At 47.5% G+C, this 12,957-nt stretch overlaps 1 protein-coding gene across 14 annotated transcripts in view; it reads left to right on the top strand.

Moving 5' to 3' along the window:
- The window catches only part of CACNA1G (calcium voltage-gated channel subunit alpha1 G), a 144,744-nt gene that overhangs the window by 69,012 nt on the left and 62,775 nt on the right, over positions 1 to 12,957 (top strand). For all 14 annotated transcript variants that reach the window (XM_066200363.1, XM_066200362.1, XM_066200360.1 and 11 more), the window contains exons 11-14: positions 9,149 to 9,300; positions 9,834 to 10,019; positions 11,138 to 11,252; positions 11,941 to 12,096. In XM_066200363.1, coding sequence (XP_066056460.1) covers positions 9,149 to 9,300; positions 9,834 to 10,019; positions 11,138 to 11,252; positions 11,941 to 12,096 — 609 coding nt within the window. The remainder of the gene's footprint in view (positions 1 to 9,148; positions 9,301 to 9,833; positions 10,020 to 11,137; positions 11,253 to 11,940; positions 12,097 to 12,957) is intronic.

Here is a 12,957-nt window from a genome sequence, read left to right as displayed (position 1 = left end):
CTTGTCTGGCTGCATAGGGCAGCTGTGGACAACACCCCGTGTCCCTTCCAGCCTCTGTGGCTCCATGCCAGGTCAATCCAGGGCACACATATTTTGGCTTCTTTGATGCACATGGATTTGTGTCAGGTCTCCAGGTCAGGAAGGAAGGGAATCCTTTTGTTTTGTAAAGTATTTTTGGTATCTCTTGCATCTCTTCTGAGTTGTTTCCTGCGAATGCAAGGACTCAAAGACCTGTCCCACGTCCAGGCAGCCACTGGTGCTGCACAGGGGCTCTCTGCATCACACACTGGTGCTGTACCCCTTAACCCTGTACCCCAGCTGTCTCACTCGAACTGAATGGTACAGACCAGCTTTGTGGTGAAATTTCTCATCTGATGCTTCCCCGTATGAGTCTGATTCATTAGGCTTTGTTTTAGAAGGGCACTTACACAGGTGTGTGCATCCCTGAGTCAATGAAACAGCCTTTCCTTGGAAAACCTTCCTCTGCCCTGGGCTCTTCCCAGGAGCTCACAAGGCCTTGCATTCATGCACTGTCTTCTCTTCCTAGAGGTATCTCCACTTCCACTCGGGTGCACATCCCACATCTCTATTTAACTTCATTACACATCTCTCCAGCCCTGTGCCAGCTGCTCTTAGCCAAGCAATCAAAGCCTTGGCAGCTCAGCGAGGCTTTTCCCTCCCTCAGCGCCTGCTGGCTTTGCCGATGTAGGGCTTGGAGCTACTGTCAGCTTAATTCCTCGACACTCCAGGTGCAAGGGGCACTCCCACGGCAGGAAAATGAGGTGCCCTATGGGCTTGCATGTGCTGTATTCAATTAGCTCCTGCTTACCCAGAAATTATTCTTATTAACGGCTTGTTGTTGGAGACTGGAGGAGTCAACGCTAATGGAAGTCATCGGAGCTGTTAATCGCTAGGATCACTGACTTCAAAACCAGCTCTCTATTTGTTATTGGGGGTAATTCTATTTATGGACCTTGGGGGTTCTTCTGCTTCTCGGGGATTCGAAGGGTTTATGAGGTCTTGTAGGAACTCGCATGTTTTAATTGACTCACTTGTGAAGCTCTTCCAGGGCTAAAAAATGCCATGGTCCTCTTAGTCATTAAAAAATGGGCTGTGCCTACAAAGCAGACTTTATCCTGGTTCTGGAGGCTGAATTATTTGAAAATTAAATGAGATTTCATGCAACTGGAAAGGTTATTTTTTTTTTATCAGATAAATCAATTCTCTGCATGCTTTAGGGATGAGCCTAGATAGATTCCTTGACACCTGCTAAAGTTTTCTTCAGCTCCCTGGTTGGGGAACCATAAGTGTCAATCCTTTCTTGTTAATTTAGTTCAGAGGCTGGAAATACTCAGGCTGCCTTAGATCCTATCATTACAGCTGTTGTTTCAGCTGCCATCCATACCCTCGTGTTATCTCTGCTCAGGCAGCATTGAGACGAGACTCCAGCTTGGTGAAATGGGAAAATGATGTGCGCTTTCAAAACTTGCTTCATCCCTGTGTGAAGGAAAAATCGCTGCTCTCTGCAGATAGCCAGGCATTTCTTTCTGTTCCCTCTTTGATTATTGTGGTTGTTCCCCTTGGGTGGGAGCCAGGAAATTCAGCTAGAGCATCTGGAGCACCCTTAGCTTGCACCACAAATGCTTTCATCTGTAAGCACTTCTGGCTCTTGGTGTTTTCCCAGGGATCAGTCCATATATTTCCCCGGTTCTCCTGGTAGAGGTTTGTCCCAATGCTGTTGGCACCCATGACTCTGCCCTGCTGCCACTCATGTCCTCACAGAGCCTAATTTCTACCCTGCTCAGCCACCAGCAGGAGCAGGGGCAGGAGCCAAGTGCTTTTTCCCTCATCTCTGCTGGATTTCAGCTCTTTGTTATAATTGGTTTTTTGCTGATGTTATGAAACGAGCGGCTTTTCCCCCATGGATGTCTGTCAGCATTAGAGATAGTGTTACCAGCATCAGAAACCCAGGTTCAGCAAAACTGTGCAGGAGCTCTACAGTAACAGTGTTTTCCTTTCCCTCTTTTTATTTCCTCCCTCCCCCTGGTCCCTTCTCAGGTACTAATGGGAAGATAAGTTTCAAACTTATCTTATTTCTGGTTTAGATTAACCAGAAATAGAGAGCTTTAAATCTCAAGTACTTACAAGGTGTGACCAAGTGGAAATGCAGCTTTTGTTCAGCTTAAGCTCCTTCGAAACCTGGGCAGAGGGATGAGCTGGTTCATGTTTTTCTTGCATTTTCTGGGATAATATTCATCCAGAAATCTCAAGCAGAGAGAGAGATAAGGAGTTCAGGCAAGAATATCTGCTGTGCCTCCTGAGAGTGATAAAGAGAACCCAGCTGCAGAACTTGGTGGAGGAGGGTGTGGTCTGCAGGCCCTGTTTATGGGTCTGGGCAGCCATGGTTTGTGGCAGGACCCTTCAGGGTGGGTTGATGAAATTCTCCATCAAATTTGGGCCTCATCCCCTCATTTGCACCCCGCTCTCAAGGTAGACAGGAGGTGGCTGGGACTCAGCCCCATATGGGCAGTCGGGGCCAGGGAGTTAAGGTTTTTGCCATGGCTCCTCAACAAAGATGTGCTGGAGAGGAATGTCTTGCACCAGGAGGTTCCATGTGCACAGGACACAGAGCTCCTTCTCTCTCTGCAGATGTGGGGTGGGAAGGGGCGCTTGTTGATTGGAATGGGGAAGGCTGGGTGGAAGACAAGGAGATTAGCAGAGGTGGCAGAAGGGGAATCCCTCCTGTGCAGACAGCTCTGATTTCTCCTAAATGAAAGCTGCTTTCCTCCCTTTCTTACAGCATTACTTGCTGTGGCATGAAATATTCAGCCTCCATTCAGCCCATAAGAAAATCCTTCTTTCCCATGCAGTGAAGGGATGTAACTGGACTTGTTCACTTGTGTGTCAAAGTCATTTCCTTATAATAAATGCCTCTAAATCCCGAACATCCCAGCAGTCTTCCTCCAGCCCACTGAGCAGCGAGCACACTGCTCTTTTCCATGTCTCCAGCCCCAGGACGTGCAAAGCAAAACCTGCTGCAATCCTGCTAGTTTCTGAATTGTTTTCTTTAACCAGTTTGGCAAAGGACAAGCAGAGGAAGCCTATCAGACCCCGATTAAGCATGGCTCAAGTTTGCTCTGCTAGACACAGGACAATAGTTAAAGCCTGATACCTTTTAAGGAGCCCCAAAGACAATGAATGTCACTTCTGAAAATCGTGTGGATTGAGTTTCTATTTATAAAGCCGCAAGCAGCTCTGGAGCCAACAGGAGCTGTATTTACTGAAGGGAACCAAACTGGTGTTTTGGATGGTCATGGCTCCGTGGGTGCTCTGATACAGGGGGATTAACGTGCATGTAATGGGGGCACTTCATGGGGAAGGCTTGTGGGTTGAGTGAGGACACAGCTATGAGCTATCAGTCATGGGGAACTGAGCGTGGGAGAGGCCAAAGACGGGACACCTCATTTTGTTAATTAAGAGCTGCTTATGTTCGTCAGAATTTCTTGCATTTTGCCCCAGGACTCATGGTCTGGCTCCTGTTTCGGGGTGGACCTGGTGTGTTTCTGCACCCCCATGGAGGGTGGAGAGGGTCTTAACAGAGCAGTGCCGAGTTGAAAATCCTATCTTTGTGTGACCCATTTGATTTTCTTTCTTATGTATATATATTAGAAATCTGCAAGTGATGAGTCAGTGAAACGTTGTTGGTGTTTCCTGTGAAATAGCTGAAGTCGCTGTTTTCTTTCTGTGTTATTTTTCCTAGTTGCCATGGTAATGATTTCAGAAAGGTCTTATTCTTGCAGCAGTTTGAATGGGTTAGAAGTTTTCACGGTCTTCTGGATCCCCTCACAGAAGCAGAGCAATATCTCAAAGATATCCCTTGGGATCAGGAGGGATCTGCCTCCTGGCTGGTCGTCCCATCCCTTGCTCTGTGCTGTGGCAAGACAGAGGGTTTTTTCTGTTTTACTGGTAGCAAGATAGAGAGGAAAAACCCTGGGGTGCTTCTATTCTTTTGCGTTGGCATCCCAGGAGCAGGGGCTGGACAAGAGCAGGCTTGGCTGCAGCCTGGAGCTTGTTGTCTGGGCAACGGGGGGTGTGAGATGGATGGATCTGTGCCAGCCATACCCACAGCACTGGGTGCAGGTTGGATGATGATGATGAGGACCCTGTGCACTAAATGGGTCACAGCTGGAGAAAGGCAGGAGTTGGAAGCCTTGTGAGCTCTGGGCACTGTCTGCTGGGGCACTTGGTTGCACTTCATCCAGCAGCAGGGCTTGTTTTTCAGAAATTGGGGCACACAGACCCCGGGGCTTGCATGGCCCCAGCTCCTTCTTCCCTACTCAGTGCTCACAGCCTCTCTTGCTCAGCAGACACCTTGGAGCCCTGTGTGCAGGGAGATGTGACATGTCCCCACATAGAAATGGAGCGTGTTCCTTCTGCCATGCTCACTCAGGAGCTTCTACTCAGCTTTACAAATAGGGGGAAAAAAAGAAAGAAGTGCATTACAGCCTATTTCTGAATGCTGAAAAAGGGAAAGTTGCTGGTCCAGCTTTGAGATACCTCATGAGGCACTCTGGGGACATCGTCCCTTGCTTCCTCCCATCCTGCCCTGCTTGGTGATGGACAGCCCTGCCTGAATCCTCCAGGCAGGGTGTGGAGAGCATGCCCTCCTGGCTGCCATACTCGCCCCTTGCCAACCAGGGTCAGGTCTGGGTGGGTGCCCAGAGCTTGCATCCTCCCACTGCCCCTGTGCTGCTCAGTGTTTTCTCAGTGGCACTGCCCCATCTGCTCTGATTTCATGTGCTGCCACAACTTGTCAATGTGCTGTTTGGTATATCAACAAATCGACACTACACAACCAGAAAGTTAACAGGGGATGATTTATCCAGGACAACGCATCTGTGTGTCCAGCAAGGCAAGAAACAAACAAAATTCAGTATTTACTGAGGGCTCATCGGCAGAGCTGGTGTTTTGTACCACAGTTGAATTACACTTGGATCTTGCTCTTTCTGGGTGTTGCTCATTTAATCATAGGATGCTTTCCTTTTAATTAGGCACTGCTGCTACTGATGAGAGAATTAGCAGATTCTTCTTTTAGTGGAGAAGCTGAGGCTGTGGCAGCTGTGCTGTAATGGGGGTGGTGGGCAGAGGCTTTGTGCTGCATAGAAACCCCAGGCTCTGCACCTCAGTTTCAGCTTCCTGAAAAATGTCCTTTTTAGGATGGCCCTGCAGGTTTGGGTTTTTTTCCCCACAATATACCATTTAGTCGAAGGACGTTATTTCCCCCAGCTGCTGTGTTGTGGCCCTCAGAGAGAAAATCTGAGTGATTTTGCCAGCTCTTTTCCTCCCAGCCCAGTGAGGATCCATGGAGCTGGTTGTGTGCCAGGAGTCAGTGACTCTCTCTAGAACTGGTCGATAGTGTTTTGATTAGACAGTTATTGTCAGAAAATGGCAGTTTATCACATTTGAAGCTGTTTGGGGGAGAGGAGAGGTTTCAGTGAACTGGCCTCAAAATACCCCCCAACTTTATTGGAATATGTTGTCTGAGGTGTTTGAAACGTCCATTTGGACAGTTAGGGAACAAAAAGTTCCGTGTTATTTTTCAAGCTGACTTTTATTTATGGTTTTTAATTTTGGTTGATTTACTGTCCAGAACAAAGGGATGAAGGAATAGGGACTGAAATAGAGGGAAGAACCTCCAAGATTTTGTGCACTGTGTTAGAGTTTCCCAAGTCTGAAATTCTGAATTCTTGTTTGGGATGAGATGGTAATTTCAATTCCCATTGGAGAGAAAATCACATTCCTGCTGTACTGTAATGATGTCTCAGGAAAGAGGTCTCAGACATATTTGTGATTTCTCTAGAGTAGAAGCATCTTATAAAAAATCTTATTATCTATATACATCTGTAGCTGAATGAAAATCCCATAGCTGGCATTCTTAGAAGAGTCTGACTCCCCACAGCCTGGCTGAAATTCTCCAGGGCAGGATCATGATCACAGCCCCCCTCTCCTGGTACAAATAAATCCCAGTGGTGCTCATGGCAGGGGTGCCCCATGGACCAGCTGCAGCCCTGTGTCCCTTGAAAGGGATGATGAGCTGCTTCAGGGGACTCATGAGCTGCCCTGGGGACCCCTGAGTGGGACTGAGGGTCTTGGGGGGATGCCCTGCTTCACAGATGGCTGTGAAATCCCCCAAGTAATTTGCATCGCCCCATGTCAACTGTTTAGGGATGTGTAGTGTCCCAAAGCAAAATAACTCAGCCCATTTCAGCCAGGTCAGAGTGGGGTGTGCTTCCAGTAGATGCTCAGCTCGCCCACCCCAGCAGACCTCCAGGCTGCTCTGGATCTTCTCCTGGATGGATGAAATGGAAGTTTTCCCTTTCTCTTTCAATCCAGTTTGGCCAATTATCTTAGATTTTTGGATATTAATTCTCACCTCTGGTTCAGGAGTTCCCACTCTTCATTTTTATTATGTCTGCCCAGTGTCTCAGATATTAAAAACTGTTTCCTGCAAGAGAAGTGGAAAAGAGAGTGTGGAGGAGGAGTGGGGGGGGGACAGGCAGCTTTTCTGGGGTGAAGCAATGGGAGGCAGGTGGATTTGTTGCTGCTGTGTCAGTCTGACCCATAGCCCTCACAAGCCAGTGCCAGGGCTATTTTGGGTGTTGGATATCTCCTGAATTGGGTGGTCTGGGAGGGAAATACCATGGGCCAGAGGGGTCACAGCCCTTCCAGTGTGTGCTGAGGATCCTGGGAGGGTTGCAATGTAAGTGCTGCTCCTCCTCTGCCTCCCCACATCACCCAGCTATGCCGTGCCAGCACGTCCCTTCCGGATTTGCACATTCCAACAACATCTCTGACCAGAAAGTGCCCGTGAAATCCAAAGTTTCATTAATCCATGCTATTAACATGTCATCCCTTCCAGGGCTGCTGGGTTTTCCATGTCAGCCCCCACGAGGAAGGGATGTTGTGACTGTGGTAGATGTTGGGCACGGGGTTTAACTGGATTGTGCCTGCAGGGCCAGTTTGATTTGACAGCACCACTGCAGAGGGGGAACAGAGGGGGGAAATCAGCCTTCAGGGTCCAGGTTAGTGGTGCTGATGGATGAGAAGGAAAGCTTCCAGGAACACATCTCCTTTCCAGCCGTATCTTTGTGGTACTGATAACAGCACAGTCTGCCTCGGCACTGGGGCGCTCATGAATGAGTTGGCATTTTTATGTGAGTAATGTAGAATTGTAGTTATTTCAAATTGTCCTGAGGTGCAGCTTGACATATAAGTTCTTGGCCTATTTATTACCCTGTGTCTGAGTGTTCCCACAGGTATTACGGCATTAAACCATGGCTGAATTTAATATTGGGAGCTGCAGCATTTGTATTTTAGCTGTAGATCTGTGAGCAGGCGATTTGGGCTGTGTGCATGGTGTGTTTGGCAAGCTCTAGCCAGGGGATCTGTTTTCAGCAAGGATGTTTGAGGTATAAGTTGTGTTCAACACCTTCTTTTTTTTTCACTTTTTTATTACATTTTCTTTTAAATGCTGCTGTTCCCTCCTTTGCTGTCCTGTGTCATCACAAGCTCCTGCCAATATCTGTGCAAGTCCTCAGGGATTCAGTACCATGCTGAGATAACATCGCACCAATTTGGGTCCCCATCTACCCTCTAGCTGGGTTGGAGGAACTTGAGCTAACCCTTGGAAACAAAGATATGAACGCTTGCGTGGATTTATCTGGGGTTTTACGCCCACGTATCTATGAACCCCTTGGCCACTCTAGTTTTTTGAGGCACTGAAGTGTGGCAGACCAGGTGTTGACCCTGTCCCTGAGGTCTCCACTCTCGTGGTTGCCATGGTGTTGGGGCTGGGTCACCTCAAGTCAAACCCTACTGCCTGTGATGTGGTGTGGCAGCTTCTGGTCTGTCACAGGAGGTTTTTTGGCCAGTCATGAATGGGTTTCATGTAAGTGGAAGGTGCAGTCAGCTGCATGTGTTGCACACTGCCTTCTGCTCGTAGCACGGCTGCTGTGAGCACACACATCTGGCCATAGCCCACCATGGTTATGGTCCAGGCATCTAAAACCACGAGTGGTTACACGAGGGGATTTGGACCAACCAGTGCCAAACTACCCCAGGGGAACCTAGCAGCTACTGTGCCTGAGGTGTTTGGTGAGCTGTGCCAGCCCACTGCCCCGCGCCACCTCAGCGCTGCTGACGGCACCCCGCTGCCATCTGCCAGCAGGACGTCAGCTCCTGATTTTGATGAAGCCTCTCGGCAGAAGCACACAGCCGCGGCCGTGTGTTGGGGTTAAACGGGGAGAAGGGATCTGATGTGTGGATTCTGTCTTTGCCTCTGACTGATCCCACACAGTTGGTCCACACGCAGTTGATCCACCTCCGGGTTTTGTCTTCTGCCATATGTTTTCCGATAATGCCCGCCCACCTGTCGGGGAAAGCACAGCCCTGGGCATCTGCAGGCATTGTTGGGAACCCTCTGTGAAACATGCTAAAAAAAACATTAAAGGTATTAATTTAGGTCTAAAACTACCAGGAGTCTGTTTGTTAAGTTTTTGGAATTTTTTTTCATACCTCTATTTTCAGATTGCCTGTCTAGAATGCCAGGATCGGGCCCTTCCTCGGTTGCGGATTTGAGGCTGCCTGATAATGAGATTTTTTTTTTTTTGAGTAATGGGATTTTTTTTTGAGCCATTCCGGTTATATCACCTCAGAACTCTGCTTTTGAAAAATCTTAGCTCAAATCTTTTGATGAGCTACTAAATAAAAAGACAGGCCCTAAAGGGATATTTATGTGAGAAAATTCCCGACTTTCCCTTCTGCATAAGGAGAATCAGTGTAGGGGATGTCAAAGCTTCAAGCCTCAGCACATGCCACTTCTGCCTAAACCTCCTGAGGTCGTACTAAAGCTCTGATTAACGTGAAGTCCATGTCCAGATTTACCTGCTCTACTTACAATGGACTTCTAAACCTTAAACACTCTGATAGTATTTTCCTTCCATCTCCTGGGCTTTGAGTGAGCTGTTGCCATTTTCTCACCCCATCCGTATTCTCACACTTGCAGTACTGGGACTTGTGTTTCTACGTGTGATTTTTGGATATGGAGCTGGCTGTTTGTTTTCTCAATTTCCTCCTCTTCTTTCCCCAGCCGGAGGAACTTACCAATGCCCTGGAGATCAGCAACATCGTCTTCACAAGCCTCTTTGCCCTGGAGATGCTGTTGAAAGTCCTTGTTTATGGTCCTTTTGGCTACATTAAGAATCCATACAACATCTTTGATGGGATCATTGTGGTGATTAGGTACAAACCTTGAGCTTTCTTTATGTGTGTTTCTCCTCATTTGGCTGTTTAATTAAACAGAAAGTAATGGAGAGTTGGCATAAATACCTTCCTGTGACACTTTACACTTCTCTCTGTAATTAATGCACTTAGGCATGATTGCTAATACATATCTTGGGATTATTTTACGGTCATTTTGGAGAGAGGCCCAAGCAGAAAGCTATCAGTCCCGATGTCCTGGGACAGTCTGGGATCCAAATGACACAACCAGTGCCCGATTAAGTATCTCTGGTTTTTTGGCACATGCAAAGGCTATAATTGCCCCTGCAGCTGCAGTCACTGATTTCCAGGCGTATTTTTGGTAGTCAAGTGGGGCTGTGCTCTTTGCAAGCCTGGACAGAGTCCAGATCACCGCGGGCACCGGCAGTGCATCTCTGCCCACTTTCGATCTCTCTTCTCTCTGAATTTCACCTTCCCTTCTCTGCGTCTCCTCCAGGCCTTTGCAATTAGGCTTTGTCCTGTCATCTTGCTCTGACATTTTTTGTCCTCCTCAGCGTGTGGGAGATCGTGGGCCAGCAGGGCGGGGGGCTCTCGGTCCTGCGCACCTTTCGTCTCATGCGCGTGTTGAAGCTGGTCCGCTTCATGCCAGCCCTGCAACGCCAGCTTGTCGTCCTCATGAAGACCATGGACAACGTGGCCACCTTCTGCATGTTGCTGATGCTCTTCATCTTTATCTTTAGGTGAGTGTTTCCAGCTCCCTGTCCTGAGCTTGCTCTGGGCTTTTAGATGGGATCCCGTGGTGGGATGAGGAGGTGACAGAGTCCATACCAGACCACAGCTGAGCTGAGCGATCCCAGGAACAGCATTGCTGGCTGGGATTTGCTGCCCCAAATTCTCTCAGTTAGCCAAATGAGATGTTTGTCTTTGAAAAATGGTTTACAAAGAAAATCTTTCAGGCTGGATGATTCCTTGACATCACCTCAAGACAGCAACCCCATTACTTACCAACTATCAGAAAGCCTGGTGCTAAAAATATTGCCAAGAAGAGGATGATGTTCCTAAAGAAATGTCAGACATGGTGGTGCTTGTGCTTTTTCATGGCCTCATCTTCAGACAAGGAGAAATGTTAGAAACAGGGTTGGCGTAGCCCTATATTTTTAGATTTTGGTCTAGATTTTGAGAAGAGCCTTTCTCCTTCTACAGCCAACTGTGGTGTTTGAGTAATGCAGGCACTGGGAAGGCTGAAGAGAGACAGTGTCTTCCAGGGAATAATGTCCCTTCTTCCAGTGAGACTCCAAAACTGCCATTTTCAGCTGTGGTGCTCAGTAGTGCTGTAAATAATTTGATTATTCAGGTTACTAGCAGAGAGCAGGGAAAAGCAGATTATTCTTTTAGTATCTATCCATAATGAAAGGTATTCTGTTCTTCTGTCAAAATTGAAAAAGCTGTTTCAAGTCCCCTGATATGTCTTATTCAGGCATTTCACAGAAACCCTTTTTGTCTTCTTAATTCAATTGAAGCATATTTTGCTGAAAATGTGTCATTGCAAAACAGAAAGTCAAAACATTTTGTTTAGAAAATGTTGAAAGACAATGTTTTGACTTACAAAAAATGAAGCAGAAGAAAAATAAGGAGCAGACATACTTTTTGGTTGAAACTCCTTGACAGATTTGACCTAAATTCACAACTGATCTGTGTGATCTCAAGGCATGTTTTTCAGCGAACAAAGGACCCATCTTTCTAAAGAAAACATTAAAAGGAATTGCCCTGGTGAAATCAGGAGATAGTCACCCTGCTGTACGATTACTGATTTGTGTGGTGGTCCCATTGTTGAGCCCCTGCTTCCTGTCATTTGCAGCATCCTGGGCATGCACCTCTTTGGCTGTAAGTTCGCTTCAGAGCGGGATGGTGACACTCTGCCTGACAGGAAGAACTTTGACTCCTTGCTCTGGGCCATCGTCACTGTTTTCCAGGTACAAAGTGGAAAATGCCACAACTGATGGGCGTTTTGAGACTGCAAAGTGTGAGGTTGGTTTCCAATGCATCTGACGGGGCTTAGTGAAGCTCCATGCCATGGAAAGAAGATGACCCAAAACCACAAGTGCAGGTTTATGGGGGCTTTCAGACTGTTTTCCAGACTACATCAGAACCCTGATGAGGAGGGGCTGCCAAGGCAGGAGGTTTTTGTGTTTGCAGGGTACGGACTGGGTAGGTGAAAGTAAATATAGAGGGAAGGGATGGAAAGGAGGAGATCAGGACCACTTGCAGTGGTATTTCAACAAATAATGGAATCTGGTTTATAGCTGATATGTGCAGTTTTTTGTTCTAGCAGCTCTGGGCCCTGTAACCTGGGATCTGTGAAGGACTTTAAGTCATTCTGGCTGACCAAAGAAAAGGTCTGACCAGCGTGATGTTACCCTTCCTTATGGCTGTCCCGGGATGTGGGGGACAGGGCAGTTTGCACAGGGTCTTTGCTGGTGGTTGGGAATCACAGTCACTCTGGTCCTCTCTCTTCTCTGGCTCAGAAGGGATTTATCCTGTTGTGGTTACAGCTACAGTGGATAACCTAAAAGCAGGATGCTTGTCTGGCCTATCCAGAGTGTGGATACCCAGCATGCTATTCTCCAGTATCTCCATAGTCCTGATACCCTTCCTCTGCAGATTTTGACCCAGGAAGACTGGAACAAGGTCCTTTACAATGGCATGGCCTCCACCTCATCCTGGGCTGCTCTCTACTTCATCGCTCTCATGACGTTTGGAAATTACGTTCTCTTTAATCTGCTGGTGGCCATCCTGGTAGAGGGTTTCCAGACAGAGGTAATGTCCTTATGCTCATGCCTTTGCTTTCTTCTCAAGTTTTAGGGCCTCCAGATCCTGGAATCTGATTCCTGAGGTGGACAGCAATACCTTGACAGAAGTGGTATGGGAAAAAAAGTGGGGTAAAATATTAGGTCTTCTTCTTTTTTTTTTTTTTCCTTCCTTTTTTTTTGTTTCCATAGCCATGGTGCAATTTAATACTGCAAACCCTCTAAATGAAGGGCTTAAATGAAAAGCATTGTTAGCATTAATGCAGGAGTGGGAATTGAGGGGTGAGTCAGGCACTGCGGATGGGATCGCTGCTATGACAGTCTCTTTGAAGCAGTTTTCACTGTGTTTGTCATCCAGATTAAAGGCTCCTCCTGAAAACTTACACAGGCTGGTAAGAGATTAGTGACACGATTATCTTTTTCATGGTATGCATTCATGGAGCTCTTCCAGTTTCCAGCCCTGCAATGCTCTGCGTATTTTAAAGTACATGATTTCTGGTCTCTGCCATCTGCTTCCTCCTAATGGGACTTCCATGAGACATCCTGCCTTGCAGGAGGCTTTGAGGGGGCACATAGGCTTGAGCTCAACCTTTTTTCCCACCCTACTGCCAATCCAGCTGTCCAACTTGGAGTGGGTGTGCATGTCACCTAGTCCTCCTCAGAGTGGGGGACCTGTGACACCCACCCGTTCCTTGCAAAAGTTTTCCAGCTGTTCAAGAACACCCATAAGGGGAGGAGACCCATACACCCTGCCCGGGGGTTTGGTTGGAGAGGTAAATACAACCTAAAACTCCTCACTGGGGTCTGCTTGTATGGGCTGTGCTTCTACACACTATCTCTGATTTTTTTAAGCATTCCGGGATGAATAAAT

The sequence above is a fragment of the Chamaea fasciata genome, unplaced genomic scaffold, assembly GCF_029207755.1.
Source record: "Chamaea fasciata isolate MVZ Bird 193981 ecotype frontalis unplaced genomic scaffold, bChaFas1.0.hap1 SCAF_19, whole genome shotgun sequence".
NCBI lineage: Eukaryota > Metazoa > Chordata > Aves > Passeriformes > Sylviidae > Chamaea > Chamaea fasciata.
The sequence above is the reverse complement of the archived record's forward strand: the minus strand, read 5'-3'. Positions and strand labels throughout refer to the sequence as shown.